The 26,260-nt window shown below is 53.3% G+C and overlaps 2 protein-coding genes across 8 annotated transcripts; one reads left to right on the forward strand and one right to left on the reverse strand.

The window, feature by feature from the left end:
* The first annotated feature begins 2,061 nt into the window (after positions 1-2,061).
* Positions 2,062-18,958, forward strand: RASGRP4 (RAS guanyl releasing protein 4). 7 transcript variants are annotated; one of them, XM_032173030.2, is made up of 17 exons: positions 2,062-2,129; positions 6,525-6,709; positions 7,487-7,592; positions 7,717-7,779; positions 8,421-8,552; positions 8,670-8,823; positions 10,160-10,333; positions 11,763-11,879; positions 13,803-14,078; positions 15,441-15,521; positions 15,620-15,724; positions 15,868-15,986; positions 16,101-16,245; positions 17,510-17,546; positions 17,650-17,784; positions 17,898-18,010; positions 18,804-18,958. In XM_032173030.2, exons 1-17 carry the CDS (start codon positions 2,107-2,109, stop codon positions 18,858-18,860), a joined length of 2,022 nt encoding a protein of 673 aa, XP_032028921.1. In that variant the 5' UTR covers positions 2,062-2,106; the 3' UTR covers positions 18,861-18,958. The 7 variants fall into 7 exon arrangements, with proteins under 7 accessions (XP_032028921.1, XP_032028924.1, XP_032028923.1 ...); XM_032173033.2 differs by having other exon boundaries at positions 14,010-14,078; XM_032173032.2 differs by having other exon boundaries at positions 10,262-10,333.
* Positions 18,959-19,827: 869 nt separating this feature from the next.
* On the reverse strand, positions 19,828-26,171 carry FAM98C (family with sequence similarity 98 member C). Its single transcript, XM_032173038.2, has 8 exons — positions 25,709-26,171; positions 25,441-25,589; positions 25,233-25,367; positions 23,795-24,000; positions 23,482-23,559; positions 23,268-23,384; positions 21,840-22,007; positions 19,828-20,166 (listed from the first exon to the last, which is right to left on the reverse strand). The coding sequence occupies exons 1-8, from the start codon at positions 26,032-26,034 to the stop codon at positions 20,032-20,034; spliced, it is 1,314 nt and encodes a 437-aa protein (XP_032028929.2). The 5' UTR covers positions 26,035-26,171; the 3' UTR covers positions 19,828-20,031.
* Between the last annotated feature and the right edge of the window lie 89 nt (positions 26,172-26,260).

Consider the following 26,260-nt stretch of genomic DNA (forward strand, 5'->3'; position numbering starts at 1 on the left):
GCCCACTTAGTCACTATCCACAACACCTATCTCTAAATAAATAAAAATATATATATATAAGTCATGGAATTGTCACATAATAAAAGACTACATGGAATTATTATTATTATTATTTTGAGACAGAGTCTCACTCTGTTGCCCAAGCTGAAGTGCAGTGGTGTGATCTCGGCTCACTACAACCTCCTCCCGGGTTCAAGTGATTCTCCTGCCTCAGCCTCCCAAAGTGCTGAGATTACAGGCGTGAGCCACCGTGCCCGGCCAAAAAAAGGAATAAATTATAACCAAATATGATGATATGGAAGAACTGCAAAGACAAGACATGGAGAGAAAGAACCCAGATTCAATACAGGAGTCCATTTTTATCCAGCTCAAAACGAGACAAAACTACTGCGCCAGACTTTGGGCGAGTGGGGATCTGTGGGAATTCATGCCGGGAAGAAAGACAGGGGGCTTGTGGAGGGTGAGAATGTTCTGTGTCTGGATTTGTATGAATGTCACACAGGTTTGCTCAGTTGGTGACATTTCATCAACCTAAATACTTAATGATTCATGATCTTTTTTATACTTCAATTTTAAAAAAAGTGTCGAGTATGACACATTTAGGTAAAAAGAAAAAAATGCACACTCATAAGAAAAGTCTGCTTCTAGGAGCACATGTTTATATGATGTGCTTAAACGCACAGACAGCAGTTTGGACGAAACTCGACAACATGTCATATTGGTCACACCCTGCTTAAGAAAGACAGGGGATGGGGAGGGGCTTCCCAAAGGCTTTACCTCCATCTCTAATGGTTTTTGATGTGTGTGTGGTTTTTTTTTTGTTGTTTTTTTGTTTTTTGAGACAGAGTCTGGCTCTGCCACCCAGACTGAAGTGCAGTGGCACCATCATGGCTCACTGCAGCCTCGACCTCCTTGGGCTCAAGCAATCCTCTTGCCTCAGCCTCCTGAGTAGCTGGGACTACAAGTGTGCATCACTACACTCAGCTAACTTTTTTTTTTTTTGAGACAGAGTTTCGCTCCTGCTGCCCAGGCTGGAGTGCACTGGCGCGATCTCTGCTGACCGCAACCTCCGCCTCCTGGGTTCAATCAATTCTCCTGCCTCAGCCTGCCGAGTAGCTGGGATTACAGGCATGTGCCACCACGCCTGGCTAATTTTGTATTTTTAGTAGAGACGGGGTTTCTCCATGTTGGTCAGGCTGGTCTTAAACTCCCAACCTCAGGTGATCCACCTGCCTCGGCCTCCCAAAGTGCTGGGATTGCAGGAGTGAGCCACCACGCCGGCCTAACTTTTTACATTTTTTGTAGAGATGGGGTTTTGTCATGTTCAAGCTGGTCTCAAACTCCTGGACTCAAGTGATCCACCTGCCTTGGCCTCCCAAAGTGCTGGATGACAGGTGTGAGCCCCCGTGAGCCCCCCTGCCTGGTCCAGTATGTAATGTTTTTTTAAGGTAACAGTGGATTGTGTGAGGATTAAATGAGTTAATATTTTTAAAGTCCTTAGAGCAGTGTGTGGTACACAGTAGGTGCTATGTGGAGGTTTGTTACAATAAAGTCAGAAAGTGAAAATGTTTTCCAGGGTACAAATGGTATGACTTAAACTGGGAATAAGAGAAGCCTACAAAGAAATATACAAAATACTGTGTCTTGTGAGTTTCCATTCAAACCTTCATGAATTATATATATGAATATGTCCTTCTAGAAAGACAGACTTATCTTTTTGAGTGTGTGTGTGTTTTTACATAAATATCAGCCATGCTTTAAAAAGAAAAGCCCCTGCTTTGATTGAAGTATGACAGTGACGGGTCTCGAGACCGAAAGATGGGGGAGATAGACAGCCCGCCGGGCTGCTTGAGGGTGGGAGAGCCAGCGGTGCCGGAAACCTCAGCAGAAGGGATCCCCGTGTGGGGGAGGGGGGCCTTCGGTCTCTCCCCAGCTTCTTCCTTCCCCCTGGCCTGAGGGTGGGTGGGGAGGGGCAGTTCCTCTTTCCTTCCCAAGCACCGAGGAGGCCCCAGCTCCCTAGGGGCTGAGAAGCTGGAGTCCTGGGGAAGGGGAGGAGCTGAGCCCTACTCTTGCCAAGACCCCTGCCCTCCTCCCCCCGCAGGAAGCATGAACAGAAAAGACAGCAAGAGGTGAGAGGACCCTCCCCAGGGAGCCCGGCAGCACCCTGAGGCCTCCTCCTGCATGGGAGGGCTGGGGAGATCACTCGCCAGAGTGGCAGGATTCCTGACTTCTTTGGGATCGGGCGCAGGGGGGGCCAGGTGGATGCTTCAGGGAGTCTGGAGCCAGCTACGGCTGCAGTCGCTTGTATGTGGCACCTGTACCGTGTTGTCCCTGGAGTTTGAGCTGCTCCGTGCCCCTTTCCCACTCCTCGTCACCCCACCTCCATCCCTGGCCTGGGCTGAGTGTCTCTGCCCTCCCTGGGGGCTTCCTGGTTCCCCGTCCCCCCTGGACTGGAAACTCCAGGCTCCTGCAGGGCCCTGGCGCAGGAGAGGGGAGTGTGGCACAGGGCAAGGTGGCTCCCCTGCCTCTTAAACCACTCCTGGCCGTTCCAGACCCCTACAGGGGGCTGCAGGACAGGGCCTAGTGGCTGGCTGTGCGGCCGGTTCTGGAATGGGCTTCATCTCCTGGACAAGCTGGCCCTCCTGTCCCCACAGAGGCAGATGGTGGGTGGCTCCCTAGCCTGGGTAGCTCCTCCTGCCACCCCCAGCACCACTCTGATGGGCAAAGGGCTTTCCTCCCCACCCAGCAGTTTAGTGGTAGACTCCTGGCTGCCTCATTTCCTAGCTGTGTGACCTTAGGCAAGTCACTTAACTGCTCCGTGTCTCGGGTTTTTCTTCTGTCAATACCCTCCACCTCGGAGAGGCCTGTAGGTACTCAATGAGACACTCTAGACCAGTGGTTCTCAAACTGGAGCGAGCCTCAGAACTGTCTGGAGGGCTTGTAAAATACAGGTTGCTGGGCTTACCTTTGAAGTGTTTGATTTTTTTTTTTTTTTTTTGAGACGGAGTCTCGCTCTGCCGCCAGGCTGGAGTGCAGTGTCACAATCTCGGCTCACTGCAACCTCTGCCTCCCGGGTTCAAGCGATCATCCTGCCTCAGCCTCCCAAGTAGCTGGGACTACAGATGTGCACCACCACACCCAGCTACTTTTTTGTATTTTTAGTAGAGACGGGGTTTCACCATGTTGGGCAGGATGGTCTCGATCTCTTGACCTCGTTATCCACCCACCTCAGCCTCCCAAAGTGCCGGGATTAGAGGCGTGAGCCACCGCCCTCAGCCTTAAAGTGTTCGATTTTGTAGGTCTGGGTTGGGACCTGAGAATCTGTATTGATACCCAGTTCCCAGGTGATGCTTTTGGTACTAGCTGGGTGCCCACACTTAGGGAAATGCTGATTTAGTTAGAATGCTCCCTCCTTGGCCTAGGACAGATGTAATACTTTAAAATGTCCCTTCTAGTAACAGTGGCTCATGCCTCTAATCCCAGCACTTTGGGAGGATAAGGCAAGGAGAACTTGAAGCCAGGAGTTCTAGACCAGCCTGGGCAATATAGTGAGACCCCCACTGACACACACACAAACACACACACAAAATTAGCTGGGTATGGTCATGCACACCTGTAGTCCCAGCTACCTGGGAGACTAAGGCAGGAGGATCACTCGAGTCCAGGAGTTCAAGGTTACAGTGAGCTTTGATTGCACAACTGTACTCCAGCCTGGGAGACAGAGCAAGACCTGGTCTAAAAAAGGGTAGAAGTGGGAGCCTGGCGTGATGGCTCACACCTATAATCCCAGCACTTTCGGAGGCAAAGATGGGAGGATCAACTGGGCCCAGGAGTTTGAAACCAGCCTGGCCAACATGGTGAAACCCCATTTCTACTAAAAATACAAAACTTAGCTGGGCGTGGTGGCACGTGCCTGTAGTCCCAACTGCTTGGGAGGCTGAGGCAGGAGAATTGCTTGAACCCGGGAGGTGGAGGTTGCAGTGAGCTGAGATCGCACCACTGCACTCCAGCCTGGGTGACAGAGTGAGACCCTGTCTCCAAAAAAAGAAAGAAAGAAAGAAAAAAAAAAGAAATCCCTGGGGAAGGTCCAAGGACTATCCTCATTTTTCCTTTGAGGAAACTGAGCCCCAGAGAAATTAAGTGACTAACACAAAGTCACAACAGCTGGCAAAAATTTCTGGATTCTACTTTCTTCTGAAGCCTGTATTCAGCTCCCTCCCTCCTCCCACCATCCCTGTCTCTCCATTACCCTCTTTCCCTATCAGGAAAGAGGCACCAGGCAGAGGGAGAATTATTATTATTATTATTATTATTATTATTATTATTATTATTATTATTATTATTATTTTGAGACTAAGACTCGCTCCGTTGCCCAGGCTGGAGTGCGGTGGCACGATCTCGGCTCACTGCAACCTCCGCCTCCTGGGTTCAAGCAAGTCTTCTGCCTCAGCCTCCTGAGTAGCTGGGATTACAGGTGCGCACCACCACGCCCGGCAAATTTTTGTATTTTTAGTAGAGACGGGGTTTCACCATGTTGGTCAGGCTGGTCTCGAACTCCTGACCTCATGATGGGAGGATTATTTTCACACCTTCCTTGAAGCTGCCTCAGCCCCAGGGACCTCTCACCTAACTCTAAGGAGCCCCAGAGAAGGCCATTTAGCACTGGTATTTCCTCTCCAGTCCCAAATCTAAGGACCCAGGCTGAAGGCTAAAACTGCAGGTCCTGCCGGAAGGCTAAGTTGGGAGCGGGGTCTGTTACCTTAGTGGGGTGAAGGGGTGGGAGAAGGGCAGAGATGAAATCCCGGGGGTTTCCTTGCAGGAGGCTTGCTCTCTTTTTTTATTTTTATTTTAATTAATTAATTAATTTGTTTATTTATTTTTTGAGACAGAGTCTCACTCTCACCCAGGCTGGAGTGCAATGGCACAATCTCGGCTCACTGCAACCTCCACCTCCCAAGTTCAAGCGATTCTCCTGCCTCAGCCTCCTGAGTAGCTGGGATTACAGGAGCCCACCACCATGCCCAGCTAATTTTTGTATTTTTAGTAGAGACAGGGTTTCACCATGTTGGCCAGGCTGGTCTCAAACTCCTGACCTCAAGTGATCTGCCCACCTCAGCCTCCCAAAGTGCTGGGACTACAGGCGTGAGCCACTGTGCCTGGCCTCTCTTTTTGCTTTTTTTTATTATTATTTTTGAAACAGAACTCGCTCTGTCACCCAGGTTGGAGCACAGTGATGCAGTTCCAGCTCACTGCAGCCTCCACCTCCTGGGTTCAAGCGACCTTCCTGCCTCAGCCTCCTGAGTAGCTGGGATTACAGGCGTCCGCCATCACGCCTGACCAATTTCTGCATTTTTAGTAGAGACAGGGGTTTCACCATGTTGGCCGGGATGGTCTCGAACTCCTGGCCTCAAGTGATCCACCCAACTTGGCCTCCCAAAGTGTTGGGATTACAGGTGTGAGCCATCACACTGGCCCAGGAGCCTTGCTCTCTTGAGGGCTGTGGGAGGAAGGAGGGGTGGGTGTTAGAGACCAAAGGGGAGCCCTGAGGAGACAATTCCTGAAGGCAGGTCCTCCCATGCCTCTGCCTGGGGAGGACAGGAGAGATCCCAGGGGTCGTCTCCCGAGTCCCTAGGAGGCCAGGAATAATCCCGGGATCTGCCAACAGGAAGTCTCTTCCAGGATGCCTTGGAAGCAGTCAAGAGGAAGTCGGGGGCAATGCCTGGGGAAGGAGTTCTTACGATTCCCTGAGGGGTCTTGAGTCATCCCAGGGGTCTTCTGCTGTGATTCCCTGGGGGATTCAGAGTAGTCCTGAGCAGCGGTCCCCAGGCTTTTTGGCACAGGGACCGGTTTTGTGGAAGGGGGTGGGGATGGTTTGGGGATGATTTAAGTTAATTACATGTATCGTGTGCTTTATTTTTATTATTATTACATTGTAATATATAATGAAATAGTTACGCAGCTCACCATAATGTAGAATCAGTGGGAGCCCTGAGCTTGTTTTCCTGCAACTGGTTGCTCCCATCTGGGGGTGATAAGAGACAGTGACAGATCATCAGGCATTAGATTCTCATCAACAGCACGCAGCCTAGATCCCTCGCATGCGAAGTTCACAATAGGGTTCATGCTCCTAAGAGAGTCTAATGCCCCAGCTGATCTGACAGAAGGTGGAGCTCAGGTGGGGGTGTTCGCTTGCCCGCTGGTTCCTAACAGGCTACGGACTGGTACCGGTCTGTGTCCCAGGGGCTGGGGGCCCCTGGTCTTGAGGATCTTCCTCTCTGATTCCCTGAAGGGAGCAGGAATATCCCTGGGAGTTTGCTTGTGGGAGAGGGCTCCCATGATTCCCCCAGGGATCTGGAATATTCCTGGAGATTCTCCCTAGACTCCCTGGTAGGTCAGGGGTAACCCTGGGGCTTTGCCTTTAGGAAGCCTCTCCCGTGGTGCCTTGGGGTGTTAGGGTCAAGAGGAATTCTAGGGTCTGTCTGAAAGAAGGGGCTCCTATGACTCCTTGGGGGCTGTGCCCACAGGAAGTCCCACCAGGAATGCACCGGAAAGACAGGAGGGCGGGGCCGGCCCCACCAAGCGCGCCGCCACAAGACATGCCCCAGCCCCGGGGAAATCAGCAAGGTCATGGCTTCCATGAACCTGGGCCTGCTGAGTGAGGGCGGCTGCAGCGAAGATGAGCTGCTGGAGAAATGCATCCAGTCCTTCGGTGAGTGTCCTCTTCCCAGCAACCTCCCCTGCCCTAACCTCGGGCTCAGCACCGCTTCTCTCCACCTCAGTTTTTGGAGGTAAAATGAGAGCAGGGCTGGGTGGAATGAAACTCAATCATTACATTAGAGAGAAGAGAAACACCTGCATTTCTTCTTTCCTGAAATGGAAATATATACTTTTTTAAATGTATATATTTAATATATATTATATATATTTATATAAATCTTTTTTTCTTTTCTTTTTCTTTTGAGACAGAGTCTCACTGTGTCACCCAGGCTGGAGTGCAGTGGTGCAATCTCAGCTCACTGCAACCCCCACCTCCTGGGTTCAAGAGATTCTCCTGCCTCAGCCTCCCGAGTAGCTAGGATTACAGGCACATGCCACCATGTGGCATGTTAGCCACAGGCACAAGCCCGGCTAATTTTTGTGTTTTTAGTAGAAACGGAGTTTCACCATGTTGGCCAGGCTTGTCTCGAACTCATGGCCTCATGTGATTCGCCCGATTCAGCCTCCCAAAGTGCTGGGATTGAGCCACTGTGCCCGGACAGTCTGGTGCTATTTCAATCTTCAGCAAGACTTGCCAGGGGTGATGCTGCCCCATGCACAATACAGATAAGGAAACTGAGGCACAGGAGGTTAGGTTGCCTGTCCAAGGTCATGCCGGGGATCACCGTTAGAGCTGGTCTTTGAACCAGGTGGTCCGGCAGGATCTGGAGCTGCGCCGTGCATTGCCTGAGGGCCATTCTGTCACAGAGCACCCCTCCTTCCACCCCAGATTCAGCTGGCAGCCTGTGCCGCGGGGACCACATGCTCAACATGGTGCTGGCCATGCACAGCTGGGTGCTGCCGTCCGCCGACCTGGCTGCCCGCCTGCTGACCTCATATCCTCCGGGACTGTGAGCTATGGGTGGAGGGCAGAGGGCAGAGTCGTGAGAACCTGGGCAATGGGAATGGGGAGCAGGCAGGTCACGGATCCTGGAGAACAGAGCCTTGACCAGAACTCAAGTACCAGAAGGCCACAGAGGACACCCAGGAGCTGAGACAGCTGCAGATCTGTCACCTGGTCAGGTAGGGCTGGGCCGAGATCCCCACTCACAGGACCCAGGACTTCCATCCTGCTGCCCCCAAAAAACATTCCTCAGAGACTCCCCAGGCCAGTTCCCACAGACCCGACCAGCCCCACAGACCAAAATCCCCGTTATGAGACACCCGTAGCTTGGTTCCTAAGACGCTCTCAGTTCCCTTCCTTAGAACCCCCACTTCCTAGAGACCCCCCTCACCAACCAGATCCCATAGACCCTCCTAGCTCGTGCCCAGAGACCTCCAGCTCTGATCCCCAAAATCTCTACCTCCCACAGACCCCAGCCTAGCCCATAAGACCCCCTCATTCTGTCCCTCCAAAAATTTCACCCCCGAAAGCCCCCTGTCTAGTTCCTAGGACCCTCACGATCTTGCTTCCCAATAATACTACTTCCAAGTGACTCCCCAGTCTGTTTCCCACAGATCCCCCCGATCTGTGTTAAGAGATCCCCATCCTACTCCAGAGATTCCCCAAGTCTGGTGCCCCTCCAAACCCCAACCCTCCAGGGACCCCCACACACATTTAGAGACCCCTAGCTCAGCACCTAGAAATTCCTCAGCCCAAAATACCCCTTGTAGAGACCTTCGCCACCCCCAGCCTCATCTCATCATCTCCAAACCACTCTCAGGTACTGGCTAACCCAACACCCTGAGGTGATGCACCAGGATCCCCAGCTGGAAGAAGTCATAGGTCGTTTCTGGGCCACCGTGGCCCAGGAGGGCAACTCGGCCCAGAGAAGACTGGGAGATTCTTCTAACCTGTGAGTCAGCCCTGTGCTCCCCTCTTCCCTGCTCCATCCCCATTCTGCCATCTCCCTCTACATCCCCAAGCCCTCAACTGTGAGCCACTCCAATACGCTGCCCCTCTTGGCCCCCAGCCTGAGCCCTGGTGGCCCTGGCCCCCCACTCCCCATGAGCAGCCCAGGCCTGGGCAAAAAGCGCAAAGTGTCCTTGCTTTTCGACCACCTGGAGACGGGGGAGCTGGCTCAGCACCTCACCTACCTGGAGTTCCGGTCCTTCCAGGCTATCACGGTGAGGACCCCCTCCTGTCCCCATCCCAAGCAGGGGAGAGACTGGGGTAGGGGAGGGATTGGCTGGGGGAAGGCAGGACTGAGAGGACACCTGCATGGTCATTCAGCAGAGATCTCAAAGTCTTAAACTCAAACCTGTGTGCTAGAAGGTCCAGGAAAATGAGTTAAGGAGGCAGAGGCAGGCAGATCGCCTGAGGTCAGGAGTTTGAGACCAGCCTGGCCCACATGGTGAAACCCCATCTCTACTAAAAATACAAAAATTATCCGGGCATGGTAGCGCACGCCTGTAATCCCAGCTACTTGGGAGGGTGAGGCAGGAGAATCACTTGAACCTCAGGAGGCGGAGGTTGCAGTGAGCTGAGATCACACCACTGCACTCCAGCCTGGGCGACAGAGCAAGACTCTGTCTCAAAAAATAACAACAAAAAAGTAAAATAAATAAATAAAATGCTTATTGCAGTGACTGGCACTTAGGAAGTGCTCAAAATATATCATTTATTCAACAAGCATTTAAATTCATGGTGCCTCAGTTTCCTCATCTGTAAAAAGGGGATATGCACAGTTCCTGCCGTGCAGAAACAGTGCCTAGGCCAGGGTAAATGCTATCTGCTTGAACCATTTGAAATTGTCATATATTACCTACCCAAGGATCAGTTTCATGTGTTTCAACATATATATGCATTAGTTTTTGCCATCTGGACATCACCATTTCAAGGGAAGGTGGGGATCTGTTTCCTTCATGTGACACTGTCCCGATTGTGTGTGTGTTGTGTGTGAGTGTGTTGTGTGCGTTTGTGTGTATGCAAATATACTCAGTGTAGTGGATGTGGGTATGAAATGAACACTCCTTGGGCAGAACAGATAGAGGTTGATTTCAATTCATCCTCCCCATCCTTCCCTTTGCTGACTGTATCCCAGTCAGGTATACATACAGTTAAGAGCATATAGACTCCCACCCTGACTCACACCTGTGCGACCCTGGGCAAATTACCTATCCTCTCTGTGCCTCAACTGTCTCACCTCTAAAATGGCATTCCATACTATTCCAACTCTATGAGGCATTCTATACTCACCTCATAGAGTTATGAGGATTAAATTAGTTAATATGATCAGTTGTTAAATATAGTGCCTGGCTATATTGAAACATGCCTCCTCAGATGGGAGAGGAGCATGGTGACGTCAAGGACATGTAGCAGCCTGAGGGTGGGGGGACAGATGACAAAGGTCACTCCAGCTAGACCAGGCTAGGACATCAGAGATCGTGACTGCTAGTTGGATGCCATGGAAGGGCAGGGCCTGAGTGCCATGGCCCACCTTGACACCCACCTCACTCCCAGCCCCAGGACCTGCGGAGCTACGTTTTGCAGGGCTCAGTACGAGGCTGCCCGGCCCTGGAGGGCTCCGTAGCTCTCAGCAACAGCGTGTCCCGCTGGGTGCAGGTGATGGTGCTGAGCCGTCCCGGGCCCCTACAGCGTGCACAGGTGCTGGACAAGTTCATTCACGTGGCACAGGTGAGGCCCACCCCTTGGGGCTGCGAACTCTGCTGCGCGCAGCTACCTGGCTCTTCACCTTCCAGACCCTCGGCCCCACAGTGTCATCCTGGCGGTGACGTCACGCATCTCCCGGCCCCGCCCCCGAGGCTACAGTCTGGGCATTCCAACCAAGGACCGTAACTTCTTCTTTGGCCTTGATGTCACCGCGTCCCACCCACCGTGGCCCCACCCCTTGGCCCTAGATGTGACAGGCTCCCAAGCCCTATGCCCGAATATTCCATCCCCAGGTCAATGAGAGTGTCCCTTCCATGCCCCCACCTTTGTGGGGCATGGAAGCCCGAGGCTTCGATCCCCAGTCCCCGGGCCCCAGCGGTCGCTTCGGGACTATGCATCGCTCCCCATTGCGTCCGGGCTCTCCCCGCCCCGCCCCATTGTGTTACGCCCTTCTCTTCCCCTCCCTTCCCCCTCCTTTCCGAACACCTTCTCGCCCTTCTGGGGAAAAGGGAAGCCCTACGGCCCGCTGTGGCCGCGCCCCCTTGCGTATTTCCACGCAGATCACGCCCTTCCTCTGGTGTCTTCCCTGGCTTGCTTACTCCTGCAGGGCCCCTGAGACCTGGGAGTCTCGACGTCTGCCTGGAGTCTCCTTGGTCTGAGCATTTTCCATTCCTCCCTGGCCCCGCTCTCTCCATAGCAACCTCTGCCGAAATTTGTCAAAAGGAGGGCAAGGGAATTCCTCAGCTGCCCTGGTGGCCCCACACCTGTCTAGCAGCCGTCTGACTCCATATCTCTCTGGCCCTGATCACCTCTGCCTGGCTCCCAGCTCCTGCCCAGAGCCTGCGCTTTCTTGCCTCCCGGCACCTGTGTGACTCTCAGAGCAGTCAGACCCCCAGATGGCTGACACACTGACATGTCTGAAGCCTCCCCTACCTGTCTGACACACACCTGTCTATTCCCCAAATCTGCCCAACTTCCCATACTTCCTGTCTCCAACCTCCGCCTCCCAGGTTCATGCCATTCTCCTGCCTCAGCCTCCGAGCAGCTGGGACTACAGGCGCCCACCACCACGCCCAGCTACTTTTTTGTATTTCCGTGTTAGCCAGGATGGTCTTGATCTCCTGACCTCGTGATCCACCCGCCTCGGCCTCCCAAAGTGCTGGGATTACAGGCGTGAGCCACCGCGCCTGGCCCCGTCTCCCCAGATTTTCTAACCTTGTATCAGTCAATCACCTGCTTGACCCTCCCGGCTCAGATAACCATCTGACACCCCTGTGAGGCCCACACATGGCATGTCCCACTCTTGCCGCACACACCCACCTTCTCTCAGCTGTCTGATCCCCACATTTGTCCACACATGCCTGGGACCCCACCTCAACTGGGATGCTGTAATCTGAACTCCCGACTTGCCCTCCTTCCCGTGACGGCCCTGTGCGCATGCTTCTCTTCCTAGAGGCTCCGCCAGCTGCAGAATTTCAACACGCTGATGGCAGTCACAGGGGGCCTGTGTCACAGTGCCATCTCCAGACTCAAGGACTCCCATGCCCACCTGAGCCCTGACAGCACCAAGGTGAATCCCACTACCCTCCCCAAAGCTCCAAGTGGTCAGCTGTCTTGAGCTCCCACACCTAATTCCCCAAGCCCTGCCCATTCCTGCCCAGGGGTCCTGGGACCACCTGAAGTCCTTGCTCCTCCAAATCCCAGACCCCCAGGCTCTGCCAGCATTCCTCCTCCCTGTCATCCATCCACTCGTGGTGCTGACCCCTCTCTGCTCTCAGTGTGTCTGGTCTGGAGCTGGACTGTGAGGGAGACAGATGGGAGACAGGATAGCAGAGAACTTTGCAGTCCCCATGGGGAGGACTGGCTGAGGTCAGAAAGTGGCAGGAAATTAGGCCGAAGATGCCCTGGGAAGATCCTATAGTGCCTTGCAAGATGGGCTAAGCTAGGGAAGTTTTGAGAGTGGTGACACACCCTTGATAAGATCTGGGTTTTTAAGAAATAATTATAGGCTGGGTACAGTGGCTCACACCTGTAATCCCAGCGTTTTGGGAGGCCAAGACGGGAGGATCACTTTAGCCCAGGTGTTTGAGGCCAGCCTGGGCAACATAGTGAGACCCCATCTCTAGAAATTTTTTTTTTTTTTGAGACAGAGTCTTGCTCTTGTCGCCCAGGCTGGAGTGCAGTGGTGCAATCTCGGCTCACTGCAACCTCTGCCTCCCGGATTCGAGTAATTCTCCTGCCCTAGCCTCCCGAGTAGCTGGGATTACAGGGGTGCACCACCACGCCCTGCTAATTTTGTATTTTTAGTGGAGACAGGGTTTTACCATGTTGGCCAGGCTGGTCTCAAACTCCTGACCCTTGGCCTCCCAGATCCCTGCTGGGATTACAGGCGTGAGCCTCTGCGCCTAGCCGAAAAAAAAATTAAAAATAAATTAGCCAGGGATGGTGGCCCATGCCTGTAGTCCCAGCTACTTGGGAGGCTGAGGGGGAGGACTGCTGGAGCCCAGGAGTTTTTCGTTGTTGTTGTTGTTTTTTGAGACAGAGTCTCACCCTGTCTCCCAGGCTGGAGTCCAGTGGCGCAATCTTGGCTCACTGCAGCCTCCACTTCCCAGGTTCAAGCGATTCGCCTGCTTCAGCCTCCCGAGTAGCTAGGATTACAGGCCTGCACCGCCAGGCCCAGTTAATTTTTGTATTTTTAGTAGAGACAGGGTTTTACCATGTTGCCCAGGCTGGTCTCGAACTCCTGACCTCAGATGATCCGCCTGCCTCGGCCTCTCAAAATGCTGGGATTACAGATGTGAGCCACCGCGCCCAGCCATCAAGCCCAGGAGTTTAAGGCTGCAATGAGCTGTGATCATGACACTGCACTCCAGCCTGGGTGACAGAGTGAGACCCTAGCCTATAAAGTAAATAAATAAATAAATAAATAAATAAATAAATAAATAAATAAATAAATAAATAAATAAAAAGGCCGGTCTTGATGGCTCATGCCTATAATCCCAACACTTTGGGAGGCCGAGGCGGGCAGATCACCTGAGGTGAGGAGTTTGAGACCAGCCTGGCCAACATGGTAAAACCCTGTCTCTACTAAAAATACAAAATTAGCCTGGTGTGGTGGCTCATGCCTGTAATCCCAGTTTCTTGGGAGGCCGAGGCAGGAGAATTGCTTGAACCCAGGAGGTGGAGGTGGCAGTAAGCTAAGATCACGCCACTGCACTCTAGCCTGGGCAAGACAGCGAAACTCCATCTCAAAAAGAAAAAAGAAAGAAATCATTTTAGCCAAAGAATGGGGGACTGTGGAACTTCTCTGAGATGGGGACCCAAGAGGAAGAGCAGTTTGGGGGAGATGCTGAGACCAGCATGGGATATGGAAGGGCTCCAGAGGTGTCCACAATGCCACTGGGTCCCTGAAGGCCTAGAGCCCACACAGGAGGCTGCTCAGAGGATGGGACTGCCTCTGATAACGCCCCCATCCCATGTCCCTCCTCCCCAGGCCCTCCTGGAGCTCACTGAGCTCCTTGCCTCCCACAACAACTACGCCTGCTACCGCCGCACCTGGGCTGGCTGCACGGGCTTCCGGCTGCCTGTACTGGGCGTGCACCTCAAGGACCTGGTGTCCCTGCATGAGGCACAGCCTGACAGGTTGCCTGACGGCCGCCTGCACCTACCCAAGCTGAACAACCTCTACCTGCGGCTGCAGGAGCTGGTGGCCCTCCAAGGGCAGCATCCGCCCTGCGGCGCCAATGAGGATCTGCTGCACCTGCTCACGGTGAGCCCCCGGCCCCGCCCAGGCTGGGCTTCCGAGGTTACTGAGATGTAGGCTCCTGGATGTGTGAGGGTCTCCAGGACCAGGGTAGAAAAGTGCTGGAGTGCATGGGCTTTGAAGCCAGAGCTTCTAGGCTTTTTTCTAGCTGCGTGATCTTGGGCAAGTCGCTGAACCCTTAGGCCACAGTTTCCTTATCCACAAAATGGGAATAATAAAAAGACCCAGCTGGGCGCGGTGGCTCACACCTGTAATCCCAACACTTTGGGAGACTAACGCGGGCAGATCACCTGAGGTTGGGCGTTCGAGACCAGCCTGACCAACATGGAGAAACCCCGTCTCTACTAAAAATACAAAATTAGCCAGGAGTGGTGGTGCGTGCCTGTAATCCCAGCTACTCGGGAGGCTGAGGCAGGAGAATTGCTTGAACCCTGGAGGTGGAGGTTGCAGTGAGCTGAGATCGCGCCATTGCACTCCAGCCTGGGCAAGAAGAGCGAAACTCCTTCTCAAAATAAATAAATAAATAAAAATAAAATAAAATAAAAGGACCCACTTCAGAGGGTGGTTGATGAGAGACAGCCAATGACGTCATTCAAAGTATGTCCTTAAGACAGTGTCTAGCCAGGCGCAGTGGCTCATGCCTGTAATCCTAGCACTTTGGGAGGCTGAGGTAGGCAGATTGCCTGAGGAGTTTGAGACCAGCCTAGGCAACATGGTGAAACCCCATGTCTACTAAAAATACAAAAAAATTAGCTGGGCGTGGTAGTGCACGCCTGTAGTCCCAGCTACTTGGGAGGCTGATGCATGAGAATCACTTGAACCTGGGAGGTGGAGGTTGCAGTGAGCCAAGATCACGCCACTACACTCCAGCCTGGGTGACAGCGAGACTCTGTCTCAAAAAACAACAGTATATGGAGCAGAGTGAGCTCTATATTCTATATAAGGAACATGTTTTTTCCCCACTTCCCCCAGTGACTCAAGTATCCATTGATCTGAGCTCTGGAATTGCTTTGGGGTTCACATTCTTAAGCTCCAAGGTTCTGAGCTTCTCATGCTGATAGCCCAAAATCTCACGCTTTGACATATCCAAGAATCTAAGCAAAAGGCTACTAACAGTTATTGAGCATTGACTATGTGCCAGGCACCTCATTCCACCTTACAACTCTACGAGGTCAGGACCCTTACTGTGCCCATTCTGTAGAATGGGAAACTGAGGCCCGGAGAGCTGAGGTCACTTGCCCATTGTCCCACAGCAGTAATGCCAGGATTTGAACCCAGGAGGGGCTTTGGGAAGAGCCTGTGAGTGGGTGTGGGGGTCTGGGGCAGGGCTGTAGATGGGAGGATCTGTAACACCCCTGTCTGCTCCAGCTCTCCCTGGACCTCTTCTACACGGAAGATGAGATCTATGAGCTTTCTTATGCCCGGGAGCCGCGTTGTCCTAAGAGTCTGGTGAGACCTGACCCCTGACCTCAGACCCCCCCAATCACCTCGAACCCCCCTAAGCCTATGCAGTGACTAACTGTGCTCCTCCTCTGTTCCCGCCCCAGCCACCCTCCCCCTTCAACACACCTCTGGTGGTGGAGTGGGCCCCTGGTGTGACACCCAAGCCGGACAGAGTCACGCTGGGTCGGCACGTGGAGCAGCTGGTGGAGGTAAGGAGGGGAGGGTGGCCTGGCCGCCGGCAGCCAGGAGGGAAGACATCTGTAGAACCCTGAGCCTGGAGGTGGGGACCTATGGCCGTGGGGATCACATTTCGACAACTGGGCCTTATCTGCTTCCCCACACTCCTCTGAAGTCTGTGTTCAAGAATTATGACCCTGAAGGCCGAGGGACCATCTCTCAGGAGGACTTTGAGCGACTCTCAGGCAATTTTCCCTTCGCCTGCCACGGGCTCCATCCGCCCCCACGCCAGGGGTAAGTGGTTCTGACTCCTGGATCCCCTGAAGATGAGGACACTGGGGTTGCCTGGATTCCTGGGTCTGGAGGACGTCGGGGCGGGTCATGCTGAGGCTCAGTTTCTGCCCCCAGGAGAGGCTCCTTCAGCAGAGAGGAGCTGACAGGGTACCTGCTCCGGGCCAGCGCCATCTGCTCCAAGCTGGGCCTGGCCTTCCTGCACACCTTCCATGAGGTCACCTTCCGAAAGCCTACCTTCTGCGACAGCTGCAGTGGCTTCGTGAGCACTCCACCCCATCACCACCCTTAGGTTCCATCTGTCCTGAAGCCAGCGGTCCGCAAACCCCAGATAACCCCCAAATTCCAGAAATCCTCCAGCTTCAAATCATCCTGTTTCATATAAACCCTAAACACCAGACATTTCCTATATCCTGGATAATCTCCAAATGCCAGATGATCCCCAAATCCCAGATAATCTCCACTCCAGACAATCGGTGAACCATGAATATCTAAAACTCTGGATAGGAGGCCAGAAGTGGTGGCTCATGCCTGTAATCCCAGCACTTTGGGAGGCTGAGGTGGGCGGATTGCTTGAGCTCAAGAGTTCAAGACCAGCCTAGGCAACATAGCGAGAGAGACCCTGTCTCTACTAAAAATACAAAAATTAGCTGCATGTGGTGGTGCACACCTGTGATCTCAGCTACTCAGGAGGCTGAGGCACGAGAATCGCTTGAACCCAGGAGGTGGAGGTTGCAGTGAGCCAAGATCGAAGCACTGCACTCCAGCTTGGGTGACAGAGCTAGATTCTGTCTCAAAAAAAAAAAACAAAAACAAAAAAACAAAAAAAACCCTGGATAATCTCCAAACTGGGTAGATTATGTTCAAACAGAATCATCTTCCAAATCTCTAGACTCCAGATCATTCAAACTCTGAATAATTTCCAAATTCAAGATATCCTCAAACTCTGGCTAGTGGATCAGTCTCTCAACCTATAACCCGAGACTAATTCACAAACCTTGGATTACTTCCCACATTCATTTATTCATTCATGAAATATTTACTGAGCACCTCCTGTGTGCCAGGTAATCCTAGGCCCTGGGGATATAGCAGGAATACAGCAGACAATTCTTGCCCATAGAATTTGCATTTTAGTAACTCTAAATTTTACCTAAATCTAATATCTGAGGTGATTATCTAAACTTGAGATAATCTCCAAGTTTCCTTTATTTTGTTAAGAGATGGGTCTTGCTCTGTCACCCAGGCTGGAGTGCAGTGGTACAATCATGGCTCATCGCAGCCTCCAACTCCTGAGCTCAAGCGATCCTTCCACCTTGGCCTCCCAATCTCCCACCTTGGCATCTCAAAGTGCTGGGATTACTGGCATGAGCCACTGTACCCCACCCACATTCCTTTAATTCCAATTAAATCTCTAGCCTTGAGAATTTCAAAACCTGGGTAGCTTCCACACTTCCGCTCCCCAGCTGCTCTGCCAATCCACAGCCCTCCCTCTGCTAGGATGGGTAAACTTTTCTTTCTCTTCCCAGCTCTGGGGTGTCACCAAGCAAGGCTACCGCTGTCGGGGTGAGTGGGGTGTCAGCGAGTGGGAGGGAAGCTTTGGCCCACAGCCTGGAAGAATGGACGACACAGATCGGACCCCTGGCCATTAACTGCTGCCTTCCCCCAGAATGCGGACTGTGTTGCCACAAACACTGCAGAGACCAAGTGAAGGTAGAATGTAAGAAGAGGCCAGGGGCCAAGGGCGATGCAGGACCCCCCGGAGCTCCTGTCCCATCCACACCAGCTCCCCATGCCAGCTGTGGTAAGATCTAGAGCACGCCGGTGCTGGGAAGGGGCCTGGGGGAAGGGGGTTGAGTCCAAGGTCAAGACGCCCTTCCCATCAGACCCACATCCCTTCCATCCACCCACAAACAGGCTCCGAGGAAAATCCCTCCTACACGCTATCCCTGGAACCTGAGACTGGGTGCCAGCTTCGCCATGCCTGGACCCAGACTGAATCCCCACACACTTCCTGGGAAACAGATACGGTGAGGAGAAACCGCCCCTACCCCCAAGTGGATACAGGGGACACAGGCCATTGGCCTGAGGAAGACTGGACAGATTTGGAGACCCATAGGAAAGTACAAATATGCAGAAGTCCTTGACTGCTGGGGTGGGAGGGTATGGATACTGGTTACTTTTTAACACTGATAGAAAAATAGGCTGGGTGCGGTGGCTCATGCTTGTAATCCCAGGACTTTGGGAGGCCGAGGTGGGAGGATCACTTGAGGTCAGAAGTTCGAGATCAGCCTGGCCAACATGATAAAACTCTATCTCTACTAAAAATACAAAAATTAGCCAAGTGTGATGATGGGTGCCTGTAGTCCCAGCTACATGGGAGGCTGAGGCAGGAGAATCACTTCAGCCTGGGAGGCAGAGGCTGTAGTGAGTTGAGATTGTGCCACTGCACTCCAGTCTAGGTGACAGAGCAAGACCCCGTCTCAAAAAAAAAAAAAAAGAAAAGAAAAGAAAAATAGAAGTTTCAACATGTTGGGGGTAGGGTGGGGATGATAACCACTAGGAGAACAGAAAAAAGGATTCTAGCCAATAAGATAGCAAGAATAAGGCCAAATATATCAGGAGTTACTGTGTTAATGGAGTAAACGCCACTATTCGAGGGCAGAGACTCTCAGATTGGGTTACAAAAAGGATTCCACAGGGGCATTCATTCATCCACTTACCAGTCTGGGCAGGGAAGTGTTCCTGGCAGTGAAGCGTCTCCTAGACATCATGTGCTCCCCACATCATCTGTCATCTTTCTTCCTCCCTTCCTCCTTCCAGGTCCCCTGCCCGGTAATGGACCCACCATCAACTGCATCCTCCAAGCTGGATTGCTAGACATCTCTTGGTCTCTCTCCCTCACTCCCTTCCCCCAGTCAGTCCTGAGTCCTGTCGTCAGACTCTGGCAGGGCTCCCAGAGGTAGGCCCCCAGAAGCATCCGCCTTCCCATCCACACTGCCTTTGGTGGTACGTCCATCATCTTTTTCTCTGGAAGTGACTTTCCTCTTTTGCATCCTGGTGGATGCTAATCCTGCTCCCTTTCCCTGCACTTAGTATCTGTGCAGCTCTGTGTTGGATACATTTAGACTCAGGCCTCATTTTACCAACTCCCTAAATCTCCATTTTTTTTTTTTTTTTTTTTTTTTGTAGACAGAGTCTCGCTCTGTCACCCAGGCTGGAGTGCAGTGATGCAATCTCAGCTCATTGCAACCTCCGCCTCCCGGGTTCAAGCGATTCTTCTGCCTCAGCCTCCCAAGTAGCTGGGATTACAGGCATGCACCACCACGCCCGGCTAACTTTTGTATTTTTAGTAGAGACGGGGTTTCCCCATGTTGGCCAAGATGGTCTCAAACTCCTGACCTCATGATCCACCAGCCTCGGCCTCCCAAAGTGCTGGGATTACAGGTGTGAGCCACCACGCCCAGCTCCTGCTTTTTTCTGCATAGAACGTTCTCCCTCTGACAGCCTATACTTTTTCCCTCTTTATCTCGTTGAACGTCTGTCTTTCCTCAACAGAAACATCAACTCCAGGAGAACAGGGATTTCTATCAGTGTCATTCACTGCTGCATCCCCAGTGCCTAGAACAGGGCTGGCAGGTGGTAGGCGACTGACAGACGCTTGTCTGATGCCTAAATGTCTCCTTACCCATGCCCACAGCACAGGATAGATGTGCTGTAGGGCAAAGAACTTTCAGGGTCCAGCAGCAGGGGCCCATTCAGTCCCAGGGAGCAGAGACCCCCCACCCCCACCCCTTCACAAACCCCAACACCCCTGACTTGGCCCCCACAGCGAGAGATCCTACAGCTGTCATAAATTAAATTTATTCTCTGGAAAACATGGTTCTTGGTATTGACTGGTGAATGGGAGTAGGGCATTTGGGGCCTCAAGAATAGGAGATGGGGGGCTTGGGTGCCAAATACCAAGAAAAGCCTTAAAAGGACTCCCAGAGATTACCGATGGCATTAGCATCTCATGGAGGACCCCCCGCCCCCGACCACCAGTCCCCCTTTACTTCTTCTTCTTCTTCTTCTTGCGGCCCCAACACTGGGGGCCTCCATCCTCTCTTCGGCTCCTCCAGGTGGGCATGGGAGGCTCCAGCTCATTTGGGCGGCCCCCCCGGTCTGGAACGTTGCCCATAAGCACCTGAGAGTTTATGAGATTTGAAAATTATCTTGAAAAAAAGTATCTTGGACAAGAGGGCCAGAGAGCAAAGGGAACAGCATGAGGCTGAAGAAGAAAAGGCAGATGTTGACTATTTGAGTACAGTGGCTGCGGGAGGGGGGACTGAACTGGTGGAAGATACAAGCATGAGCTTTCTTTTTTCTTTTCTTTTTATTTTTGAGATGGAGTCTCACTGTGTCGCCCAGGCTGGAGTGCAGTAGCGCGATCTTGGCTCACTGCAACCTCCACCGCCCGGGTTCAAGCGATTCTCCTGCCTCAGCCTCCCAAGTAGCTGAGACTACAGGTGCGTGCCACCACGCCTGGCTAATTTTTTGTATTTTTAGTAGAGACAGGGTTTCACCGTGTTAGCCAGGATGGTTTCGATCTCTTAACCTTGTGATCCGCCCACCTTGGCCTCCCAAAGTGCTGGGATTACAGGCGTGAGCCACCGCGCCCAGCCTACTTTTCTTTTCTTTTTTTGAGACAGAGTCGCCTAGGCTCTGTCACCCAGGCTGGAGCTCAGTGGCGAGAACACGGCTCACTGCAACCTCTGCTCCTGGGCTCAAGTAATCCACCCAGCTCGGGCTCATTTTTTTTCTTAACTTAAATTTTGCTTCAATAGTTGCTGTGTTAGACTTTATTCCCTAATACTCATTTTACATAAGACTACTTACAGAGGCATACGGCTAGATACCTAATCACTAAAACAGAGGGTATTTGTTTTTTGTTTGTTTGTTTTTTGAGACAGAGTCTTGCTCTGTCGCCCAGGCTGGAGTGCAGTGGCGCCTTCTCGGCTCACTGCAAGCTCCGCCTCCTGGGTTCACGCCATTCTCCTGCCTCGGCCTCCTGAGTAGCTGGGACTACAGGCGTCTGCCACCACGCCCGGCTAATTTTTTTTCGTATTTTTAGTAGAGATGGGGTTTCACCGTGTTGGCCAGGATGGTCTCGATCTCCTGACCTCGTGATCCGCCCACCTCGGCATCCCAAAGTGCTGAGATTACAGGCGTGAGCCACTGTGCCCGGCCTATTTCTGTTTTTTTTTTTTTTTTTTTTTCAAATGGTTAAAAGGGTGCGGTGGCTCATGCCTGTAATCCCAGCACTTTAGGAGGCCAAGGTGGGTAGATCACAAGGTCAGGAGTTCAAGACCAGCCTGACCAATATGGTGAAACCCCGTCACTACTAAAAATACAAAAATTAGCCAGACATGGTGGTGGGTGCCTGTAATCCCAGCTACTCGGTAGGCTTAGGCAGGAGAATTGCTTGAACCTGGGAGGCGGAGGTTGCAGTGAGCCAAGATCAAGCCACTGCATTGCAGCCTGGGTGACAGAGCAAGACTCTGTCTTGAAAAAAAAAAAAAGGTTAAAAAACAACAAATAGATAATGTTTGGTGATGGGGAAGGATTTTAAGCCCAAGATGGAGAAGTAGCCAGGGGCTCAGTAAATAGCCAGATTTTGTTTTCAGATCATTAGGGAGCCACGGAAGCATTCTGAGCTGGGGAATCCACGGTCAGTTTTTATGTGAGCGAGGTCCTTCTAGCTGCCATGTCTAGTGGGTGGATTAGAGGTGGTGAGTCTGAAACTTGGACCGGAGCAGAGGCTGAAAGGCCAATCTGAAGGCCAAGGTGCCAGGGCCCTTCCCTACCCCAGATGCCCACCTTGTTGATGGCACAGCAGGTCCCTCTGCGGACAGCCACGCTGGTGGCTGGGACGAGACGAGACAGGTCAGCTCGGGCAGCCAGGACGTGTGCAATGGAGATGTCCGATTCTGGGGTCAGAACCTCTCGAATTGGGATCAGCACTGCCCTCATGGCCTCTCCTTGGGCCTGGAGTGGGGAGGAGGTAAGAAGGTAGCCTGGAGCCCTCCCCAAGTGGGACTTGTGGTCTTGGAAGCATCACTTTACCATTCAAGACCTTACTGCCCACAGCTCAAATAAATATTTATTTTTTGAGACAGGGTCTCGCTGTGACCCAGCCTGGAGTACAGTGGCGTGATGGTGGCTCACTGCAGCCTCAATCTCCTGGGCTCAAGTGATCCTCCTACCTCAGCCTCCTGAGTAACTGAGATGACAAGCATGCGCCGCCATGCCCAGCTTTTTTTTTTTTAATTTTTAGTAGAGATGGGGTCTTGCTATGTTGCCCAAGGTGGTCTCAAACTTCTGAGCTCAAGTGATCCTCTTGCCTTGGCCTCCCGAAGTGCTGGGATAACAGGCATGAGCCACTGTGCCTGGCTCTGCTCGTATCTCTTAAAGATGGGGTACACTTGGCCAGGCGTGGTGGCTCATGCCTGCAATCCCAGCACCTTGGAAGGCCAAGGCAGGCAGATCACCTGAGGTTGGGAGTTTGAGACCAGCCTAACAAACATGGAGAAACTCTGTCTCTACTAAAAAATACAAAATTAGCCCGGCATGGTGGCATATGCCTGTAATCCCAGCTACTCGGGAGGCTGAGGCAAGAAAATCAGTTGAACCCAGGAGGTGGAGGTTGCAGTGAGCCGAGATCGCACTGTTGCACTCCAGCCTGGCCAAAAAGCGGAAAACTCCATCTCAAAAAAAAAAAAAAAAAAAAAAGGGCTGGGCGCAGTGGCTCATACCTGTAATCTCAGCACTTTGGGAGGCCGAGGCAGGCAGATCACAAGGTCAGGAGATCCAGACCATCCTAGCCAACATGGTGAAACCCTGTCTCTACTAAAAATACAAAAATTAGCTGGGCATGGTGGCATGTGCCTGTAATCCCAGCTACTCACAAGGCTGAGGCAGGAGAATCACTTGAACCCAGGAGTTGGAGGTTGCAGTGAGCTGAAATAGCACCACGGCACTCCAGCCTGGCAACAGAGAGAGACCCCGTCTCAAAAAAAAAAAAAAAAAAAAGATGGGGTATGCCTCTGAATATACTCCCAGCTCAGAGCTGGGAATTCAACAGTACCCTGGGACCCTGAGATTCTAGGAGCCCCAAACCTCAAAAAATTGTCCACGGCCTGAGAACCTGCAAGAGGGTGATACTCCTGGCCCTCATTCCTCCTCCCTGCAACTGCAGCCCCCACAACTGGGCCTCTCCAATTCTGCACGGTCCCCTGCCCACCATACCTCTGCCCGGTCACTCCAGTGGAAAGCAGATGTAGTGAGGTCAAGGCGCTTGAGGAGGAGGCAGCGGCGGCAGCGGTACTGATCTCTGAGGCTTTGGGACAGAGACTCCAACGCTTCCTGGGAGAAAAGGTCTCAAGGTCAGGCTAGGGGTCCCTCTCACTGCCACCTCTGATGAGGACACAGTTCACATTCAGTCAGTCACACACAGTCTTACCCATCTGGGTGCATCTAGCGAGTAGCTGAGGAGGGGCTGCAGGGACCCTGGGGGCAGAGAAGGCTGCAGCTCTGAGATCTGATGAGAGAAGAAGTCAGAGGCCAACTGGGGCAGAGAGGATGGGCCCCTCTATAAACCCAGCTCCCCACACCCCTGAGGACCTAGGCCACAGATGTGAGAATGCCAGTCACAGCTCCAGAAAAAACAGGCCAGTGGTTGGAATACTCCTTCCAGAGGTGTTTTGGAGAGAGGACCCCCACCCCCACAAGGAAAGTGGGGTAGCCCAGGTCGGGAGGGGACTCTGACTCTCTACCTTAGCATGCAACTCCTGCAGCAGCTGGCTGGCGGGGGTCCCTGGTGCAGGTCTGGGCAGTCCCAGAGCTTGGAGGGTAAGGTACAGTTCTTGGACCATGCCAGCTCCCTCCACCACCTGTTCACCAAGGCGTGGCCTAGGACTGGGATCCAGCAGAGGGCGCAGGCACAGGAGGCGGGTGGCTTGGAGCTCTGAGCAGAGAAAGCCTGAAAGTAATAAATGGGTGCTGTGCACTCAGGGAGGCTGCTACCCCCCATTCATCCATCTTGGTCAGAAAGCTCCACTGATGGCCGGGTGCGGTGACTCACGCCTGTAATCCCAGCACTTTGGGAGGCAGAGGCGGGCAGATCATGAGGTCAGGAGATGGAGACCAGCCTGGCCAACATGGTGAAACGCTGTCTCTACTAAAAATACAAAAATCAGCAGGACATAGTGGTGAGTGCGTGTAATCCCAGCTACTCGGGAGGCTGAGGCAGGAAAATCACTTGAACCAGGGAGTTGGAGGTTGCAGTGAGTTGGAGGTTGCAGTGAGCTGAGATCATGCTACTGTACTCCAGCCTGGCAACAGGGTGAGACTCCATTTCAAAAAAAAAAAAAAGGCTCCACCGGCTTTAAAACCTCCACGTTTGCCCAGGCACAGTGGCTCATGCCTGTAGCCTGTAATCCCAACATTGGGAGGCTGAGGTGGGAGGATCGCTTGAAGCCAGGAGTTGAAGACCAGACAGGGCAACATAGGGAGACCCCACCTCCACTTAAAAACAAAACAAAACAAATCCTCCACTTTCTAGTCCCGCCCACCTAAAGCCTTCCAGAGTAAGCCCCACCTTGAGACCCTGTCCCCTCCTACGAATTCTACTCCCGCCCACTTTGAAACCTCAAGCCTTCCTTCTAATCCAACCCACTTGAGCTCCTAGGCCCTCCAATTAAAATTCTACCCCCGGGCCGGGCGTGGTGGGCTCACGCCTGTAATCCCAACACTTTGGGAGGCCGAGGTGGACAGATCATCTGGGGTCAGGAGTTCGAGACCTGCCTGGCTAACATGGTGAAACCCCGTTTCTACTAAAAATAGCCGGGTGTGGTGTCGCGCGCCTGTAATCCCAGCTACTCGGGAGGCTGAGGCAAGAGAATCACTTGAACCTGGGAGGTGGAGGTTGCAGTGAGCCGAGATCACGCCACTGCACTCCAGCTTGGGTAACAAGAGTGGAACTCCATTTCAAAAATAATAATAATAAAATAAAATTAATATAAAATAAAATTCTACCCCCGCCTATTTCAGAGCGCTCTGCTCGCCCCAACATGCTCACCCCACTCACCTCGTACCCTCTAGGCCGCCCCAAAGTTCTGACCACACCCCTTGGGAACCTCGATTTCCCCTAAAAAGTCGGAGCCCGCCGCTCCCGAGGCCATGGCCTTGCCACTTCCGCATCCCGGGACTCACGCAACAGGCGCAGTCCGGCACCGGGTTCCCGAAGCGCAGCCGCGCCATCCCCGCCGCAGAGCGCGCGATCCGGGCAGTGCAGCTCCCGCAGCAGGCTGCCAAGCTGCAGCAGAAAGTCCTCCTCCGCGCCAGGGCCTGCGAGGACAGGGGTGTCAGAGCTCGGTGGCCCCGTGGCGGCCCCCCTGCCACCCTCCCGCTCCGTGTTTACCGTCGCCGGCGCTCAGCACCTCCGCGCCCGCCTCTCGCTGCTGCTCGAGGGCGCCCAGCGTCGCCAGCTCCGCCGCCAGCCGCACGCACAGCCCCCTGAAGTCTGGGCATGAGGCGCCCCGCGACGCCGCCCCCGGGACACCTCCATACCTGTGGGGACCGAAGCAGCGGGAGGGGGCGGGGATGTCACTGAGAATCCCTTTCCGTCTGCGTCCAGGGGGCAGACCTGGCCTTCCTGCACCCACCAGCCTCACCGCACAACCTTTTACCCCAGAGCCAGCAGGTCCTGGGCCACCGCGGCCCCCTCCCACGCTTCCGCCTTCACCGCCTCCATGAAAGTGTCGCCACGGCGCGCCCCCGGCAGCCGGTGGCAGGCTCCGCCCCAGAAGCGCCGCGCGCACGAGCTCCCCGCAGCGTCCGGCGGCACTGACCAATCGGCATCTTCCCGCGCAGGGGCCTGGGTGCTCCCATTGGCGCAGGAGGACGCCGAACAAGCCCCGGGGCCCGCCCGCTCCGCCCGCCCCGCCGGCCCCGCCCCCCGGGTAACCTGTCGGGGTTCTAGGAACGCCCCCTGGAGCTGTAAATTGCAGTGCATTCGGGATCTCCGCGGTCAAGACAAGCTGGCGGCGGATGTCACTGTTGCGGCAACATAAAAACAACTTCGGTGTCTTTTTCCTTTTCCTCCCTCAGTTGTCCTATGCTGGTGTTTTGTTGGTTTGTTTTTGAGGCCGATTTCGCTCTATCGTTCAGGCTGGACTGCAGTGGCGCCATTGCGGCTCACTGCAGTCTCGACCTTCTGGGCTCAAGAGATCCTCCCGCCT

This window comes from Hylobates moloch, unplaced genomic scaffold (assembly GCF_009828535.3).
Source record: "Hylobates moloch isolate HMO894 unplaced genomic scaffold, HMol_V3 SCAFFOLD_13, whole genome shotgun sequence".
In the NCBI taxonomy this organism is placed as follows: Eukaryota; Metazoa; Chordata; class Mammalia; order Primates; family Hylobatidae; genus Hylobates; species Hylobates moloch.

Excerpts from the sequence above, each read along its gene's own strand:
- RASGRP4 (XM_032173030.2), top strand. The coding sequence starts at position 2,107 with ATGAACAGAAAAGACAGCAAGAG. Across the intron at positions 7,593-7,716 it reads GCTGCCCGCCTGCTGACCTC|GTACCAGAAGGCCACAGAGG; the intron begins ATATCCTCCGGG and ends ACCAGAACTCAA. Across the intron at positions 11,880-13,802 it reads TGAGCCCTGACAGCACCAAG|GCCCTCCTGGAGCTCACTGA; the intron begins GTGAATCCCACT and ends CCTCCTCCCCAG.
- FAM98C (XM_032173038.2), bottom strand. The coding sequence starts at position 26,034 with ATGCACTGCAATTTACAGCTCCAGGGGGCGTTCCTAGAACCCCGACAG. Across the intron at positions 24,001-25,232 it reads TGCCGGACTGCGCCTGTTGC|GCTTTCTCTGCTCAGAGCTC; the intron begins GTGAGTCCCGGG and ends TATTACTTTCAG. Across the intron at positions 23,385-23,481 it reads CGCTAGATGCACCCAGATGG|GAAGCGTTGGAGTCTCTGTC; the intron begins GTAAGACTGTGT and ends CTTTTCTCCCAG.